The sequence below is a fragment of the Uranotaenia lowii genome, chromosome 1 (genome assembly GCF_029784155.1).
Source record: "Uranotaenia lowii strain MFRU-FL chromosome 1, ASM2978415v1, whole genome shotgun sequence".
NCBI classification, from domain to species: domain Eukaryota; kingdom Metazoa; phylum Arthropoda; class Insecta; order Diptera; family Culicidae; genus Uranotaenia; species Uranotaenia lowii.
In genome coordinates this window covers 38,339,134-38,358,441 of record NC_073691.1, presented here as the reverse complement: position 1 = coordinate 38,358,441, position 19,308 = coordinate 38,339,134, and the positions used below count along the sequence as shown (strand labels likewise).

Here is a 19,308-nt window from a genome sequence, read left to right as displayed (position 1 = left end):
GTGTTTTTCAGCTCCAAAATAAAGTGGCCCCTAAGACGGGAAAATAGAAATAAATCTCCCAACCTCGATCGGAAATTAGCTCCGCCATTTATCGACGTGCTATCAACCAGGCAGCAGCAGCAGCGCAAGTGGATTTGGATGTGTGGGTATGTGTAAGCAGTCAAAAAACCGGAAGCTAAACCCCGGAAATAAAAAGGCACCATTCATCCCCCCTTTCCAAAGTCGAACAGTGCATGCAGAACCCCAAAAGCAAACGAACGATTTCCGAGCAGAAAATTCTGAGTGATGGGACGATGGGTTTCCGTTTTTCCCATATTTTTCGCTCTCTTTTGCTTTGGAAAGAAAACTGAAAACCTCTTCGCTCGAAGCCAACGAAATCCAGCCGAAGTGGCCGGAAAGCAGCTTCCGGACGAAATAAGTCACAAGGATTGAATATGATTACGGGATTTCTACCAATATGTTGAGTGTATTTTAACAGATTTGAAGAAAATGAACAATCCTTCTTTACCATTGTTTTTCAGGGTTGGCGTTGAATCCAAAAAAAAATCAATTTTAATTTATGAGAATTGGTTTTTATAGGCTGATGTTATAAAGGTTTTGGAAAAAAAAAATAAAAAAAAGACCATGTTTGGATCATATGTGTCGAAAGTGACCCTATTTTCGTTTCGCCGCTATCAAAGAAATTCGTCATCTGGAAACAATTTCTAAGTCCATTGGCGTACCAAAAATATTGACAAAATTACCAAAAACCAAATTACTCTTAGTGGAAATTCTAGTGACTGATAATTGTTGAGGAACTTCAGTTCTCAAAGCTAAAACAATGTTCTTAATTCATTTTAATGATATTTGAATTCTGAATTCCAAACCCAAATTCTTATGATCCTAAAGGGTAAATCAAATTTTAGTATTAAAATTTCTAAATCGTCGCAACCTAAACTAATTTTTAAGCACGTCTATTCCTCATTCTATTAGTCATACAGCGAGAAAATGTGAATCCAATTTCTTACTACGGAAAGCTCCCTACGTTTCCGTCTAAGGGTTAAATCCCTTCTTTTTTCTGAATCGAATCCATTTACGTTGCCCAAGATTCTAGTTCCGTTGTGTCAGTTGTAGGGGACGTCAGTACGTTGGCAACCGGAAATCCTCCAATTCAATTCCTCACTTGCAACAGCCAGTAGCAGAACCGGTTAGCAAAATACATACATATATAAATATCGGGGCTTCTTCTTTCTGTACCTTCAACTCATTTTCCTGAGATGGAAATGAAAAACAACACGTAAGATGATTCCTTTCTTCGCCTGGCCAATCTTCGGAAACCACTCAGATGCTGCCGATTTTCTAAACTCGGATAGCAGTTTTTTGATCTAGTTTTCATAGCTCTTAGCTTTTTTTTGTTTTCCTGTTTTGCTTGATTTTCGATTGCCTCATATAAATTCATACCGTAGCTCTTAGTTTTTTTTTATATGCTAAAGCTTAATCCATAATTTTCCTTCTCACACATCGATTTTTCTTACATTTTTTTCCTGATTATCTAGCTTCCTAGTGAAATTGATTAAAAAATGTCTCATTTTTTTTTACAAGAAAATAAATCATATTTATTAAAAGTAAAAATAGCCTTGGTAGATTACTATTGTGTGCCATTGATTACATTGTGTTACAATATCCTGAAAATCCAAAAAGAGTAGTAGGTTGATATCACAGTTCAAAAGATTTGGGAGAAACAGAAGAAAAACTAAATATGTGACTTACCTAGTTTAAATGATATTTTAAAAATACATTCATTCAATCGAAAATACTTATACTCAAGTTAATTTTTGTTAATTTCTAAGACATTTTAAACGAAAAGCTAAAAGCTCACTGTTGGATTTTTCGTAAAAGAGAGAAGTATTTGATTGTAAAAAACATACCAAGCAAGATAAAATGTTTCATTTAAAAAAGCGTTGTTGTCATTTTGCTCTATACAAACCTTATATTATTTCCGATTCGTGCACTTTTGATTTGTAAGCGTAAAGTTTTTTAAGTAAATTGTTTTTATGCATGCTGGTTTCAGTTAATTTTTTTTTGCATATTCAAAGGTTCTTACTAAAAACTTAAACTAAAAACTTCTTACTTACTTTTCACCGATAGGGCCGACAAATTAAAGAACAAACATCAATAACGTTGAAAAATCTCTTCACACAAATGTTTGATAATTAAATTGTGGTTTGTGGAGTACTTAAATTGTATCATTGATTACAATGATTATACTTACTGAAAAATTGAAATAACTGAATTGTTTACTGCATAAGTTATGAAATAGACCTTTGCACTTCTCATTGTTATTTGAATAAAGCATTGAAATATCAAGGAAACCTTTGAAGCTCTCTATGGCATTGAATCCAATAATAAGTTGACATTTCGCAGCTGTTTTCCCTGAACCTTGATGGTGAACGCGCGGTTAATGGCGGTCATGGAAAGGTTCACCACTCAAGCAGCCCCCAACCAGCCAACTGACAACCCCGAATTGGTCATCAAGTCTCTGTCGTCCAATATTCGGGAGTTCTGCTACGATCCGGAAAATAGCCTTACATTTGACCGTTGGTACCAAAAGTACGAGGACTTTTTTCTTCAAGATGGAGCCAAGCTGGACGATGCGGCCAAGGTACGGCTGCTGCTTAGGAGTTTGAACGAGATAGTTCACGACAGATACCTGAACTTCGTTCTTCCGAGACATCCAAGGGATTTTAGTTTCGATAAGATCTGTCAAGAAACTGAAACAGCTCTTAGGAACTCGAATTACTTTGTTCAGCAATAGGTACCATACGGTGAACAAACGCTGTGTGTGAGGACTTCGAGTTAAGCAGAATCATTTCGGATCAGTTCATGACACTGATCTTTATCCGAGGCCTCCAATCGTCGAAGGATTCCGATATCCGCACCAGACTTGTTTCTTTCCAAGCTGGAATCGGATGAAGGAGACTGCAAGTTAGAGACGCTTATCATCGAATTTCAACGACTCCAGAACCTCAAGCACGATACCGCTTTGGTCGAGCAGAAGCAACCTTCATCTGCTGCTTCAGTATGTGCACTGTGCACTCAAACAGAAAAAGCAGCAGGGGAAACCGCACAATCAACCCTCGAAGAAAGGCAAGCAACATTCAACTTTACCCAAGACACCGTGTTGGCAATGTGGAGGTATGCATTTCGTCCGAGAATGCCCCTTCACCTCTGCAAATCCTGTGGGAGGACTGGACACAAAGAGGGATACTGTAACTGTCTCTCAGCGAAGCAGCACAGCAAGGATAAATCGATCGATGGGAAGTTCGCTGTCAACAATATCAGCAGCGGACTACGATGCAAATTCATCTACGTCCGTCAATGGCGTGTATATCAAGATGCAATTCGTCACCGCTTCCGATATAACTGTCAATTCAAAACCAACATGGAAGAAGCTAGGACCTCTGCAGTTTGTCGGCGAAATACAATGCGACGTCACCATGGAAAACCAAACCAAGTTTGGAACGTGTTATGTCACCAATCAACCATCCCTCAATCTTTTCGGCCTGGATTGGATTGAGCTGTTCGGACTGTCTCTTCCACTGTCATCGATCTGCCACAAAGTTCAGGCAGACCATTCCGAACCGATCCAGCAGTACAAGAAAGCGTTTCCCAAGGTGTTTTCCAACTCACTCGGACATTGCACGAAAACTCGAGTCAAGCTGTTTTTGAAGCCAGACGCACGACCGGTTTTCAAGCCCAAACGCCCGGTTCCATTCATGTCCATACCGAAGGTCGAAGAAGAATTGGTTCGTCTTGAAAATCTTGGAATCATTTCCCCAGTGGATTTCTCACAGTAGACCACCCCAATAGTCGTTGTCAAGAAGGCGGGTGGCAAAAACAGAATCTGCGCGGACTACTCAACCGGTCTGAACGCTGCTCTAAAGCCGCACAATAATCCTCTTCCGGTGCCGGATGACATCTTCAGCAAGCTGAATGGATCCAAGACTTTTAGCAACATTGATTTGTCCGATGCTTATCTCCAACTTGAAGTGGACACCGAATCAAAGAAGCTGCTCACAATCAACACCCATCGAGGACTTTACCGTATCAAAAGTCTCTCCCGGGGCGTTCCAGCTGTTGTTGAACGGAATGATTGCGAATCTCGAAGGCGTTGAAACGTTCCTGGACGACATCATTATTTTCAGTAAGACCGAATCCGACCATCTCAAACGACTACGAGCACTCTTCAACCGGCTGATTCTCCAGCGGCGAATCAAGTATCTGGGCCATATTGTTGACGAAAAAGGTATACACCCAGATCCTTCGAAGATTGAAACCATCGCCCGAATGCCAGTACCAGCAGACGTCTCATATCTCCGCTCATTTATTGGTGCGGTAAATTTCTTCGGCAAATTTGTACGCGCTATGCACCAACTTGGGCGCCCTCTTGATGCACTATTGAAAAAGGACGTCAAATTTATCTGGTCTCAAGAATGCCAGCAAGCTTTCGAGAAATTCAAGACGATGCTCCAATCAGATCTGCTGCTTACCCACTACGATCCGAGCTTGGACATCATCGTTGCTGCTGACGCGTCGGAATTGGTGCCGTCATTATGCATCGATTTCCGGATGGTTTCTCAAGACAATTGCTCATGCTTCCTGAACGCTTACGTCAGCTGAGGTCGGTTACAGTCAGATCAGACTTATTTTTGCGATTACCAAATTTCATCGCATGCTGCTCGGTCGACGGTTCACTTTGCAGACGGATCACCAGCCCTTGATCCGAATTTTTGGATCCAAAAAGGGCATTCCACTACATACAGCGAATAATCTCCAATGTTGGGCGCTCACTCTCCTGCGCTACGATCTTGACATCCAGTACATATCCACCAATCAATTCGGATAAGCAGACATTCTATCCCGTCTGATCAGTAGCCACACCAAGCCGGATGAAGATTTCATAATCGCATTCCTCCAACTCGAAGAAGACGTTGAGGTTTCTTTGGATGAAGCCATCGAATCGTTACCTGTTTCCTTCAAATTGGTCCAACGTGTGACAAGCAAATGTCCTGTTCTCCAGCAAGTTACCGAGTTCACCCAAAAAGGATGACCTTCCGATCTTAGCAGTATACAGCATGAAACGGTCAAACAATATCATTCCAATCGTGAATCGCTAGCAGTTGTGAAAGGCTGCCTGATGATGGCCGACAGACTGGTGATTCCGAACAGTTTGCGCCAACGAATACTCAAGCAACTTCACCGAGGGCACTCTAGCATCGAGAGGATGAAAACTGCGGCCCGAAGCTACGTGTTCTGGCCCAAAATCGATGAATGCATCACGGAATACATCAAACGTTGTAGTAGCTGTGCCATACATTCCAAATCCCCACCGAAGGTATCCCCTCAGCCATGGCCAGCCACCAAAGATTCCTGGGAACGAATTCATCTCGATTTCGCTGGTCCATTCTTCAACCAACAATTCCTGATTGTCATCGATGCCCACTCAAAATGGTCCGAAATCAAAGCGGTCCGTTCTCCCACAACGTTGGCGGTCAACGAGTTCCTGAACGAGCTGTTCTCAAGGTTTTGCGTTCCAGAAACAATCGTAACTGACAACGGGACGCAATTCACATCCGAAGAGTTTGCTGCTCTCTGCAAATCCAATGGTATTCAACACCTGCGAACTGCACCATACCATCCTCAATCAAACGGGCAAGCAGAAAAGTTTGTCGATACGATGAAGCGCTCCATGCTCAAAATCGAGGAAGGCAAGGGTGGAAACATTGCAGAAATTCTTCAAACTTTTCTGCAAACCTACCGCTCCACTCCGAGTCGGATTCTCAAAGGGAAATCTCCGGCAGAACTGATGATCGGAAGGAAAATGCGCACTACACCGGATTTACTACTCAAGCCGCAGTCAAACCCCAGTGAAGGCACACTTCCCTCCCGACGTTTCACGGTTGATGACGAGGTTTACGCCAAAATTCACGAAGCCAACAGCTGGAAATGGGTTCCTGGACATGTGTGCGAGGCAATCGGCAGCGTTACTTACAACGTGCTCCTGGATTTCTGGCATGGCCGACGAAAGCCTATTCACTCCCATGTCAATCAATTGAAACCTCGACTCAATGGTAATCAAGACACCACCAATTCAAGCTCTCCACTAAATATTTTGGTGGACATCTCAATCCGTTGCTCAAACATCGAAGTGCACTACCGAAGCTCAAGATCCAGCGATTCCACTACCGGTTGAAAATCCAGTCCAACAATCTGAGGGTACATCAGATTCTTCATCTGTTGTTTTCGAGGACAGCTTTGAGCCACAAAGCCCTGCTCGCAGTGAAGAGTTCGTAGATGCAGAAAAAAACACATCAAACAGACGACCGATCTTCAAGCGTTCCTGAACGGGTCGGGCCCCAACGAACCGTCCGGATGCCCTCCCGTCTCGAGCATGGAAATTTATGTCGAGTGAAAATTGGGAAAATAAAATCATTCTTTGTTCGTTAGCCAAATAGTAAAGACTTATTTGAACAGTTATCATATTGATACAGTGTAAAATATGCTTCAATTTTAGAAAATATTTTTTCATAATACTGGAATGATTTTTAAATGTTTTGTCATGAAATCAGTTATTTATTATCCGAAGCATCAATTTTCGTTCGTGATTTTTTTCAGATAAATAATCCAACCAGTTCACGTTACTTTAATTTAGATCTAATCTTCCCTCAGACCTAAAAGTACAGCTCAATTTATCTCCACACAAATCAAAAGATGGTTCTGCATTGATCTGTAAGGAGAGCATTTTCTGTTCTCTACAGATTACAGAGCAGCTATTAGAGGTTCACTCCAGATAGTTTTTTTACAGGACACTTTTCGATAGACTGAGTCGATTTCCAAATGTTGGGAAAAGATATTCGCTTCTAAATTTTTTCAAATGTTTCTATGGCAAATCACTAGAATGTTGAGAAAAAAAAAATACAGAAAAAAATCGACCCATTCGAATAATTTTAGCATTAGATCCCATCGGAGGTGCAGGCAAGGAAGAAATCCAACAATGAGAGGTTGGATTTGTGAAAGTATAAATATTATTACGAAAAAGCATTTCACTGAAAGGGGAGAGCCGGCAGATCTGGAACACAAATAAATACAGAATCTAAACCTCTAGTCTCAGAAATTGCAGAGTGAGCGGAAGAAGAGAAAGTTACTTCATTGTATTCCGTTTTATCTGGTTGAAGGAATCGGTAAGCCCTTCTTGGTAGGTATTTATTGGTTTTTCCCAACATGGTGTTGGGTGTGTTGGAAAACTTTCTGGAACCAATATGAGATGGCTCTGAATCATTGATTAGAAAATTGCCTTCCATGGTTTCCATTCCTTATTGCGGATGCTTAGGTTGAGTAGATATATTCCTTGTGAAACTGCTGAAATTCGAAATTTTGTTAGGATTTGTTATTACTCTTATCTCAGTATTGTGAATTGTAACTGCTAAAATTGAAGTTTCAAAAAATATCTTTCAAAAAGCTTTTTAACATGACTGTAAAATGTGTCAAAAGTGTTAGTTTCAGCTTTTTGCCCTGCTTCTGTTAAGCTTATCCCTACAATCAGGAAGATTAGGTAAGAAATTACTCTCCCAGACAATTTGTGGGTCATAAAGTATACCGGTCAGATAAAAACAACAATCTAATTCAACTCAAAGTTAGACAATGTTTTTCAACAGAAAACAATTGCTTTTACTTGTCATCTCATAAACGTTGTGGGCTTTCAACCCGGAAGATAAAAAAATTACGAAATCATCAGACATGTGGTATTTGATTATGATTGGCTATTTATATCAGAGATAAGCAAAGTAAACGGCACACTTTTTTCTCCAAATTCCCGGTAAAAATGGTCTCGGGTATAAAAAGGATGTAACCTGAGTCTAAGATTATCAAACAACCATCAGCTATCAACCATCATGCAGTCTAAAATTTGCGTTCTCCTGCTGGCAGCCCTGGTGTTATCGGTGGCATCTGCCCCGGAGAAATCTAGCCGAGTGATCAACCCTTACGTGGACATGAAGGTTACCCGGGACTTCTGGGGAGCTTGGCGTTACTGCGAAAGCCAGGGCATGCAGATGCCAACCATTACCTCGGATGAGGACTTCAACAACTATCGATTGGCGATTTCTGCGGACATGAATGGAAACTGGTGGATTGGAGCCGTTGATTTCGGAGCATCGCCGGGATCGTTCGTTTGGATCACCAATGGCAAGGGAGTCTCCAGCCCAAGTGGTTACACCAACTGGTATCCGAATGAGCCGAACAACCTGAATGGAGTCGAACGTTGCATGGAGTTGAGGACTCAGTTCTGGAATGATGCCGACTGCTCGCTGCAGAGAAAAGTCGTGTGCCAACAGAAAATTGCTTGTTAATTCGATGGAATAAATAAAAATTTTTGGCCTATAAGATCATTTTTTTTATATTTGAATATCACAATTGAAGTTAAACCGTAGAAGGCTTAATTACTGAATTAAGATTGGAGAAATGGCACATAACTGCTAACGTTAAGATTACACAGGAAAACAGCATTTTTGAAGCCAATGTTTTAATATCTGATCTGGGGACGATTTTTGATCACCTCTAGCTTTGATGAAATGGTGCGAGGAGATCTTGAAATTGATCAGATTTGACATGAAAACTAAAAACTGATTTTGAATCTGCTTATTATCCTCCCTTTAATCTAGGACTCAGATCTGTTGAGATGAGTTGAAGGATAAGCAGAAATTAAACAAAATTTGTAGGATGGAGAATAAAGATGTGGAAATTTTAATTTATTTTATTTGATTAGAGAGGCTTGCTTGGTAGATTCGCCTCTATTGAGGAATATGGAATAAAAATGAGATGAAGGATATGCAGAAAATAAAGCAAATTAAATTAAAAATAAAATAAAATAAAAGTTGTATTCGGCAACACTGAAGATAAATAAAATAAAATAAATTTCTATGGCAACGTTTGCTATTTTGGCAACGCTAGACAAACAATCAAAACAAAGTCATTCATTGATCTACTCTTGTGAGTGACAGACGTGTCCAAGTGAATCTCTGAATTTAGATTCGTAAAATCACGACAAGATCTTTCATAGATATTCCTATTTCAGAGATACAACGCTTTTTAAAAACTCTATTCTACAAGTACATAGCATATGACGGAGAAGCAGATTGACCCGTGTTGCTGGATTACCAGATTGTGAGTATAGGTGTTATTTAAAACGAACAAGTTGAAATGGATTTAAATAGAAAAAATGGTAAGTTGAGAGGACAGCCTGAACAGCCTAAATAATTCGTGTTGTGAGGACAGCTGTGGAAGAAAAAAGGTGAATTGAGAGGACAGCCTGGATAATGCGTGTTGTGAGGACCGCATGAATAGAAAAAAAACTTTCAGAGGTCAAATGAAGTAAAATGGAGGTGTATGGAAAACAGCGAGTTCCGAGAACCACATGGATAGGGGAAGAGTGTATCGAAAGACATCTGTTATAGAAAAGGCGAGTTGTTAGGCCATCTAATTCAATGGAATTTTAGAGTATCACACGGAAAGGTGACTTTTCTAATGAAGACATCAGAGTAATGGCAAGTTTTAAGAAGCCCATGTATAAAGAACAGCGTGTTGAAAGGAAACCAGTATAAGTATTTCAATTTTGAGATGCAAGGGAAACTTGATGATTGCCAGATAGTGGTATGGCATGGAAAAAATCAGCGTCTTGAAGTAATAGATTCATCAATATGAGGGTTGCTTCAACAAAAGGAAAGTAGATTCTTAGGGTTCTTAACTTAACTTTAACTTTTTTTAAAGTTTCAATCCATTTGTTCCAGTATTTCTGTTTTCAGCTGGATTAACAAAAAAAAAATGATTTTTTTGTCTTTATTGAGAGATAGCAAACGAAATGATTGATTTTTACATTATTTAATACTAAACACATCTATTATTTTTAACAACAAATTATTTTTTAATTTTTTTTTATCCCAAAATTGAGCTGACAACTATTGCTAAAAACTTGTGAATAAGAATTTAATGAGGATCCAAATGATTGCTTTGCTACCTCAGCGTGCAGAATTGGGAAATAAGGAATCAAAACAGAAATCGCGGAGTGTCAAAAACAGTGAGGCCAGGCAGCGCGTGAATCGACCTATGACAATGATTTTCGTTCTTGAGCAGGGATGCCAGGTGTTGAGGATAAAAGATCTGGGCAATTTGGAAAAAAAGTCTGGGAATGTCTGTGCACAAGAAAGATCACAAATTTGGTACCAAACGATGCGATTTGTTGATGCGTGCGAGCTGGCGAGCGGGGGGGAGAAGGTCTTAATATTTTATTCGATTTATTTATTTTTGAGTTGAGAACTACTTAACAAACACTGTTTCTTACCACGTACCATGCCGATCTTTTTTTTCAAATTTTCTTTTATTGAATGTTTGGTGAGATATCAATGCATAAAAGCGAGATTTCTACTATAATCTAGCACTTACGGTCATATCAGGTACATGAAATCAGAATATTGATTTTATCACTCAATTTTGAAAGTCTGACAAATCTGGGCCCTCTTAGCAAAAATCTGAACAAGATCTGTGTCTGACCCATACCTGGACGAAGGGTCAAAAGTCTCTGTGTTACAGACAAATCTGGGCACCTGGCAACCCAGTTCTTGAGATCCCGAAGACTAGGGTTGCCAGTACCATTGACTTATCGATTCCTATCTTAAACGAATTGTTTACGGACGAAGTTCAGGACTTTGAAGTTTGATATGGATTTGTTGAGTTTTAGTTAATCGACTAAGAATACTTGAAAATGCCTGATGCCTAACTGGAACCATGGTTTACAAGACACATCGGGTAACCATTTTGAAATGGTCTGATTAGAGCTTTAAAATGACTTTGAAAAGACTTTGATGGCTTTTATGCCGTGTTGAACGTTGCACAAACTTGAAATACAGGTATACATAGATTTTTATGACTTTCGTACTGAGATCAATTATGCTGCTGGTACAGATTTTGGATTGGATTTTTTTAATGATTGGTATCAAATGGTTTGATGAAGGGTACAAATTCAGGATGTTGATGTTGATGTTCAGAATTCATCGGCATTTGAGTTTTGAAATCATGTTTGCCACATTTACAAAATTAAGGCCTTATTTTCGGAACAGAAAACAGATTTTTTTTAATCTTCGGTACTAATAAACGGTGTGGAAAATTATAGGTATTTCTATCCAAAAATTGAAAGAACTTAATACAAAATGCTTGAAAACCAACTTTGATGATTTTGTTAAGTTAGGCTTGTCAGATACTTTAGGACCATAATAAAGCTAAAATTGTTACTTGGGTATAGTCCTTTTTGCCATTGATAGTGTTCTTGATATTATGCTGGTTGTTTCAATCAACCTAAATCCACCTAACACCACACGCTCCTTTTTTTAAACTCAAAATTAAGTAGTTTTGGTTCAAAACAGCACTTCGGTGGCAGCCCTCAACTTTGAGTTCAACTGGGCAATCGCAAAACTAAGTTCTGATAGGCATACTCAATACTAAGTTCGGCAGCCGAACTCGAATTCATCTTTTTTTTTTCGAGCGTAGCTTATTTTCAGGGAATTAAACGATGTTTCAAATTTGTTGTTCCCAAATGTTGCTGTTCCAGTACATTTCATTGCAATTACAGAGCAGTGGAAAGTTTTGACACTCCCGACCAAAGAAACCTTCCGGGTGTTCTTCCTACGGGAAGTAATCAACATCCGGAAGTTTCTGGACATTCCAAGCCGCTCACCGTATGATGACAATGACGGACAGAATTTTACGCTGACACGGTGAACATGCATTCCATTATGAAGTTCCTTCATAGTCTTCCGGTAATTGTTCCGGAACGACAAAATTTTGCGACGTGTTCGTTGGTTGCTGTTTCGGTTCAAACTGAACTCGCTAAGTGTTTTCAGTCCAACAAAGAGAGATCAATTTTTAGTTCATAAGGTCGAACTCAGCTTTGCTCCCTCGCCGAAGGAAAAAAAGGATCAATTTTGATTTCGCAGTTCGAACTGCGTTTTGAACCGTCGCAAGGAGGAAAAAGGGTAGGGGAGAGTGGGGATACTTGATCCCCTTTTCTTATTTTCACCATATCTTTTTGGAAAAATTTAGCAACTCGCCGTCTTTAACATTTTCTGACAGCTTGTAACGTCAAGTTTCTATGCTCTAAAAATTAGAACGATACTTGAACCCGTTGATGAACTAGAAGCATTTTCGTGGGAGTAAAAAAATTGCGATTTTTCTGAAGTTAGGGGAGACTTGATCCCCTATTGAAGGAGACTTGATCTTTTATTCAGGAAGCCCTAATCCTTGTATAAAAATCAAACAAAACCCCAAGATGGAATGTTAATTAACTTTTTGGTCATGTTTGTTCTCATTTCACAATTTATACCAGACATAAGAAGAAAATTCTATAACTTTGTCTCAACGCTAATAACATTGCATACTTAAAGGCGCTATTTTTTATAATTAAGAGAAAATTAATTATTTTTGCTCTTTTCTTCAGACAATTGTTTGATAAATATTAGTTTTTGGATAAATATTAGTAATTTCGTAATCAGCAATCATAACGATCAATTCAGAAGAAGAATATGCCGTTTGGAAGGGGGATCAATTCTACCCAACTCTAGGGGATCAATTGTACCCATAATCAACATTTTAGAAAACTTTTTCTGAAAAAAGTTGAGAGTTTTCCATTGCTTTGAGAATATGGCATTATGAAGTTCATTTTACGCTCGAACGATTGATACATTGGAACAAATATCTTTTTCATAATTTGCCCAAGTAAGGAACATTTCAAAGTGATGAAAAAAGATCTTCAAGTTACATTTTGTGAAATTTTTCAAACAAAGTTCAATTACTCAAACAATTATTTTGTTAAAATTTTTTAAACAACAAACATTGTTATTTTGCTCATTTTGGCACATTTTCTTAGAACATTTGATCTTTGTAAGACATTCCAGTTTCGAGATATAGCTAAGGAATCAAGTATCCCCAGGGATCAAGTATCCTCATTCTCCCCTACTTAACTTTAAGTTCATAGAACCGAACTATGTTTTGAACCTCGGTCGTGTTTTGAGTTAAAATAAAGGAGCGTGCATGTTTGTCGACCAGCTGCCCGTTTTTAGTACCGAAAGTTTTTAAGGTTAATTTTCCAATCTCCTCTATATACGCTTATATGAGATGTTGCAGTGAGTGCGATTCTCATAATAATTTTTTTCATGAATTTTCCAATACGCTGAAAATCCCATAAAAAAAATTTCTTGTTTCGCATGAATGTAGTGGTCATGTATCATTTAGCTTGGGAGTTCTTAATGCCAGTATTGATTTTCCAATCAAACTATCTTTGGTACAGTACACTTTTCAGCGCAATTTTGGCACAGAGATTTGCTAAACAGGCACTGGATTTTTGCAACCTCTTCTATGGGTGTTTACAAAACATGGTTACAAATTGTTCGGAAAAAATCACAGTATATGAAAATTTGATAACAAATTTTTCTGGAATTCTGTTAAAATGTGATAGAGCCATATGTGTTATAACTAAAAGCTGGAACAATAAATTGAAAGTTCTACGAATACCAACAAAGTTTGGAGGTAATATAGATTGTGATATTTTAAATTAACAATACGACAAATAAGCCGAAACATATCAATTTATTTCATCAAATTAACAAGTAGTTTTCTGTTGGCAGACGACATTTCTCTGCAGTGAGCAGTCAGCATCATTCCAGAACTGTGTCCTCAACTCCATGCAGCGTTCGACTCCATTCAGATTGTTCGGCTCATTCGGATACCAGTTGGTGTAACCACTTGGGCTGGAGACTCCCTTGCCATTGGTGATCCAAACGAACGAACCCGGAGATGCTCCAAAATCCACGGCTCCAATCCACCAGTTTCCGTTCATATCCGCAGAAATTGCCAATCGGTAGTTGTTGAAGTCCACATCCGAGGTGATGGTTGGCATTTGCATGCCCTGGCTTTCGCAGTAACGCCAAGCTCCCCAGAAGTCTCGGGTAACCTTCATGTCCACGTAAGGGTTGATGACTCGGCTCGATTTTTCCGGGGCAGATGCCACCGATGACACCAGAGCTGCCAGCAGGAGAACGCACACTTTGGACTGCATGGTGGTTGATGGTTGTTTGATGCTCTTAGACTCAGGCTTAATCCCTTTTATAGTCGATTTTTTTTCTAAGAAAACGTCGTCTAATCTAAGATTTGAGTTACCAATTTGATTGTTTCCTTTGTTTAACATTGTTAAAAATACCTTTTGTTTCGAGTTGGCAAATAAATATTTAATGTGATTTATGTTTCATTTTGCCATTGTCCTGCAGCATGTCTTATGAACTCTCTGTTAGGTTTATTTTCCTAATGACTGGTGAGAAACTTTTAAGATAAGCTCTTATCATAATGATGTAATTTGTTTTGTCTGGAAGACTGCACAGCTCTGTTTTCATAGCTCCACATACACTAGCTTATATGTCCCAAAATTTTCAATTTAATACAATTTGCCTTAAAATTTTGCATCGTTGAAGTTTGTGATAAGACAAAGTTCAATTAAGTAAACGAGATTTCTCCCTTCTACGTAGGCACATTCCACTTTCTTGAATCCACCGGCTTTCTTCAAAATTAAAAAGTAATATGTATATATCGCCCGGGCAATCCCACTTGATCCGATCGGAGAAAATGATTTCGAATCAGCCACAAAACAAACCTCGTCAACCCTTCCAACTTCAGCTTCGAGAACAACAACAACAACAACAACAACAGAGAAAACATATCTTTCGGTCTTTTAGTTTGTGTGTTTCAGTTTCTGATTTAAACTAAGGAGAGGTTCAGGAGAGAGAAGGGGAGAAAATCCCTTCTCTAGAATCAACCACTATCCAACTTCTTCCCGTTGTTCATTTTCTGCCATTTTGTAACAAAAGTCAAGGGCGGAAAACCATAGAAGAAACTGAGGAGTATGGTGCAAAAATTCAAAATATCGTGAAGAATCAATCTGGAATCGCAAAGTGCTGCAAACCTTTTGTCAAAAAACAACCGTCATTTCGTCTGATAATTTATTTTCGGAAGGCCATTTTGCCATTCCTTTCCCTTTTTAAACAACAACAATCACCTTTTATCAAAAGAAGGGTTTCGATCCTTTGTCGTCGGCTTCCTTTAGCCGAGGGAGGAAGATTCTCAACCCGGTAAGAAGGGTCTTCGTCGTTCATAATTTGGAGAAACGTTGCTTTTACCCTTGATTGGGTCGGGTTTTCTTCAAATGTTTTCGGGCAGGAAGGTATCTGTAATCCCTTCGGAGAGGCAGAAAGGCTTAAAATTGTCGAGCAAAACGCAGAAGTGGTTTTGCAGATTCGCATATGAGAGTTTTGCGTTAACAAATTTAGGAAATTGAAGTTGAAGAAGTGATTTCTCTGTTGAGGTTTGGGCTCGGAGAAGCTTTTTCTTAAGTGATTCGACTATAGTAAATAGAAAGTGAGCTAAAAAAAGTTGAACGTTTCTTAAAAGAAATGAACAAACAAACAAACAAACAAACAAACAAACAAACAAACAAACAAACAAACAAACAAACAAACAAACAAACAAACAAACAAACAAACAAACAAACAAACAAACAAACAAACAAACAAACAAACAAACAAACAAACAAACAAACAAACAAACAAACAAACAAACAAACAAACAAACAAACAAACAAACAAACAAACAAACAAACAAACAAACAAACAAACAAACAAACAAACAAACAAACAAACAAACAAACAAACAAACAAACAAACAAACAAACAAACAAACAAACAAACAAACAAACAAACAAACAAACAAACAAACAAACAAACAAACAAACAAACAAACAAACAAACAAACAAACAAACAAACAAACAAACAAACAAACAAACAAACAAACAAACAAACAAACAAACAAACAAACAAACAAACAAACAAACAAACAAACAAACAAACAAACAAACAAACAAACAAACAAACAAACAAACAAACAAACAAACAAACAAACAAACAAACAAACAAACAAACAAACAAACAAACAAACAAACAAACAAACAAACAAACAAACAAACAAACAAACAAACAAACAAACAAACAAACAAACAAACAAACAAACAAACAAACAAACAAACAAACAAACAAACAAACAAACAAACAAACAAACAAACAAACAAACAAACAAACAAACAAACAAACAAACAAACAAACAAACAAACAAACAAACAAACAAACAAACAAACAAACAAACAAACAAACAAACAAACAAACAAACAAACAAACAAACAAACAAACAAACAAACAAACAAACAAACAAACAAACAAACAAACAAACAAACAAACAAACAAACAAACAAACAAACAAACAAACAAACAAACAAACAAACAAACAAACAAACAAACAAACAAACAAACAAACAAACAAACAAACAAACAAACAAACAAACAAACAAACAAACAAACAAACAAACAAACAAACAAACAAACAAACAAACAAACAAACAAACAAACAAACAAACAAACAAACAAACAAACAAACAAACAAACAAACAAACAAACAAACAAACAAACAAACAAACAAACAAACAAACAAACAAACAAACAAACAAACAAACAAACAAACAAACAAACAAACAAACAAACAAACAAACAAACAAACAAACAAACAAACAAACAAACAAACAAACAAACAAACAAACAAACAAACAAACAAACAAACAAACAAACAAACAAACAAACAAACAAACAAACAAACAAACAAACAAACAAACAAACAAACAAACAAACAAACAAACAAACAAACAAACAAACAACCAGACAACCAGACAACCAGACAACCAGACAACCAGACAACCAGACAACCAGACAACCAGACAACCAGACAACCAGACAACCAGACAACCAGACAACCAGACAACCAGACAACCAGACAACCAGACAACCAGACAACCAGACAACCAGACAACCAGACAACCAGACAACCAGACAACCAGACAACCAGACAACCAGACAACCAGACAACCAGACAACCAGACAACCAGACAACCAGACAACCAGACAACCAGACAACCAGACAACCAGACAACCAGACAACCAGACAACCAGACAACCAGACAACCAGACAACCAGACAACCAGACAACCAGACAACCAGACAACCAGACAACCAGACAACCAGACAACCAGACAACCAGACAACCAGACAACCAGACAACCAGACAACCAGACAACCAGACAACCAGACAACCAGACAACCAGACAACCAGACAACCAGACAACCAGACAACCAGACAACCAGACAACCAGACAACCAGACAACCAGACAACCAGACAACCAGACAACCAGACAACCAGACAACCAGACAACCAGACAACCAGACAACCAGACAACCAGACAACCAGACAACCAGACAACCAGACAACCAGACAACCAGACAACCAGACAACCAGACAACCAGACAACCAGACAACCAGACAACCAGACAACCAGACAACCAGACAACCAGACAACCAGACAACCAGACAACCAGACAACCAGACAACCAGACAACCAGACAACCAGACAACCAGACAACCAGACAACCAGACAACCAGACAACCAGACAACCAGACAACCAGACAACCAGACAACCAGACAACCAGACAACCAGACAACCAGACAACCAGACAACCAGACAACCAGACAACCAGACAACCAGACAACCAGACAACCAGACAACCAGACAACCAGACAACCAGACAACCAGACAACCAGACAACCAGACAACCAGACAACCAGACAACCAGACAACCAGACAACCAGACAACCAGACAACCAGACAACCAGACAACCAGACAACCAGACAACCAGACAACCAGACAACCAGACAACCAGACAACCAGACAACCAGACAACCAGACAACCAGACAACCAGACAACCAGACAACCAGACAACCAGACAACCAGACAACCAGACAACCAGACAACCAGACAACCAGACAACCAGACAACCAGACAACCAGACAACCAGACAACCAGACAACCAGACAACCAGACAACCAGACAACCAGACAACCAGACAACCAGACAACCAGACAACCAGACAACCAGACAACCAGACAACCAGACAACCAGACAACCAGACAACCAGACAACCAGACAACCAGACAACCAGACAACCAGACAACCAGACAACCAGACAACCAGACAACCAGACAACCAGACAACCAGACAACCAGACAACCAGACAACCAGACAACCAGACAACCAGACAACCAGACAACCAGACAACCAGACAACCAGACAACCAGACAACCAGACAACCAGACAACCAGACAACCAGACAACCAGACAACCAGACAACCAGACAACCAGACAACCAGACAACCAGACAACCAGACAACCAGACAACCAGACAACCAGACAACCAGACAACCAGACAACCAGACAACCAGACAACCAGACAACCAGACAACCAGACAACCAGACAACCAGACAACCAGACAACCAGACAACCAGACAACCAGACAACCAGACAACCAGACAACCAGACAACCAGACAACCAGACAACCAGACAACCAGACAACCAGACAACCAGACAACCAGACAACCAGACAACCAGACAACCAGACAACCAGACAACCAGACAACCAGACAACCAGACAACCAGACAACCAGACAACCAGACAACCAGACAACCAGACAACCAGACAACCAGACAACCAGACAACCAGACAACCAGACAACCAGACAACCAGACAACCAGACAACCAGACAACCAGACAACCAGACAACCAGACAACCAGACAACCAGACAACCAGACAACCAGACAACCAGACAACCAGACAACCAGACAACCAGACAACCAGACAACCAGACAACCAGACAACCAGACAACCAGACAACCAGACAACCAGACAACCAGACAACCAGACAACCAGACAACCAGACAACCAGACAACCAGACAACCAGACAACCAGACAACCAGACAACCAGACAACCAGACAACCAGACAACCAGACAACCAGACAACCAGACAACCAGACAACCAGACAACCAGACAACCAGACAACCAGACAACCAGACAACCAGACAACCAGACAACCAGACAACCAGACAACCAGACAACCAGACAACCAGACAACCAGACAACCAGACAACCAGACAACCAGACAACCAGACAACCAGACAACCAGACAACCAGACAACCAGACAACCAGACAACCAGACAACCAGACAACCAGACAACCAGACATCCAGACAACCAGACAACCAGACAACCAAATTGACAAAGCGTTTGAGCATTCA

The 19,308-nt window shown here is 39.5% G+C and overlaps 4 protein-coding genes across 4 annotated transcripts; 3 read left to right on the top strand and 1 right to left on the bottom strand.

Annotated features, from left to right (window-relative positions):
* The first annotated feature begins 2,440 nt into the window (after positions 1 to 2,440).
* LOC129759405 (uncharacterized protein K02A2.6-like) lies at positions 2,441 to 4,659 on the top strand. Its single transcript, XM_055756850.1, has 4 exons — positions 2,441 to 2,641; positions 3,084 to 3,785; positions 3,837 to 4,083; positions 4,148 to 4,659. The coding sequence occupies exons 1-4, from the start codon at positions 2,441 to 2,443 to the stop codon at positions 4,657 to 4,659; spliced, it is 1,662 nt and encodes a 553-aa protein (XP_055612825.1).
* Positions 4,660 to 5,179: 520 nt separating this feature from the next.
* Positions 5,180 to 6,232, top strand: LOC129759398 (uncharacterized protein K02A2.6-like). The gene has a single exon (XM_055756837.1). The coding sequence runs from the start codon at positions 5,180 to 5,182 to the stop codon at positions 6,230 to 6,232; it is 1,053 nt and encodes a 350-aa protein (XP_055612812.1).
* A 1,699-nt stretch (positions 6,233 to 7,931) lies between these two features.
* On the top strand, positions 7,932 to 8,387 carry LOC129759388 (lectin-like). The gene has a single exon (XM_055756827.1). It carries the CDS (start codon positions 7,932 to 7,934, stop codon positions 8,385 to 8,387), a length of 456 nt encoding a protein of 151 aa, XP_055612802.1.
* A 5,297-nt stretch (positions 8,388 to 13,684) lies between these two features.
* LOC129759381 (lectin-like) lies at positions 13,685 to 14,140 on the bottom strand. The gene has a single exon (XM_055756818.1). The coding sequence runs from the start codon at positions 14,138 to 14,140 to the stop codon at positions 13,685 to 13,687; it is 456 nt and encodes a 151-aa protein (XP_055612793.1).
* Between the last annotated feature and the right edge of the window lie 5,168 nt (positions 14,141 to 19,308).

What these genes read in the sequence shown, in the direction of transcription:
- LOC129759405 (XM_055756850.1), top strand. Translation starts at nt 2,441, where the DNA reads ATGGCGGTCATGGAAAGGTTCACCACTCAAGCAGCCCCCAACCAGCCA. An exon ending in AGCTGGACGATGCGGCCAAG is followed by an intron (nt 2,642 to 3,083) that starts GTACGGCTGCTG and finishes GCACTCAAACAG; the next exon opens with AAAAAGCAGCAGGGGAAACC. An exon ending in CGAAGGTCGAAGAAGAATTG is followed by an intron (nt 3,786 to 3,836) that starts GTTCGTCTTGAA and finishes TTCTCACAGTAG; the next exon opens with ACCACCCCAATAGTCGTTGT.
- LOC129759398 (XM_055756837.1), top strand. Translation starts at nt 5,180, where the DNA reads ATGGCCGACAGACTGGTGATTCCGAACAGTTTGCGCCAACGAATACTC.
- LOC129759388 (XM_055756827.1), top strand. Translation starts at nt 7,932, where the DNA reads ATGCAGTCTAAAATTTGCGTTCTCCTGCTGGCAGCCCTGGTGTTATCG.
- LOC129759381 (XM_055756818.1), bottom strand. Translation starts at nt 14,140, where the DNA reads ATGCAGTCCAAAGTGTGCGTTCTCCTGCTGGCAGCTCTGGTGTCATCG.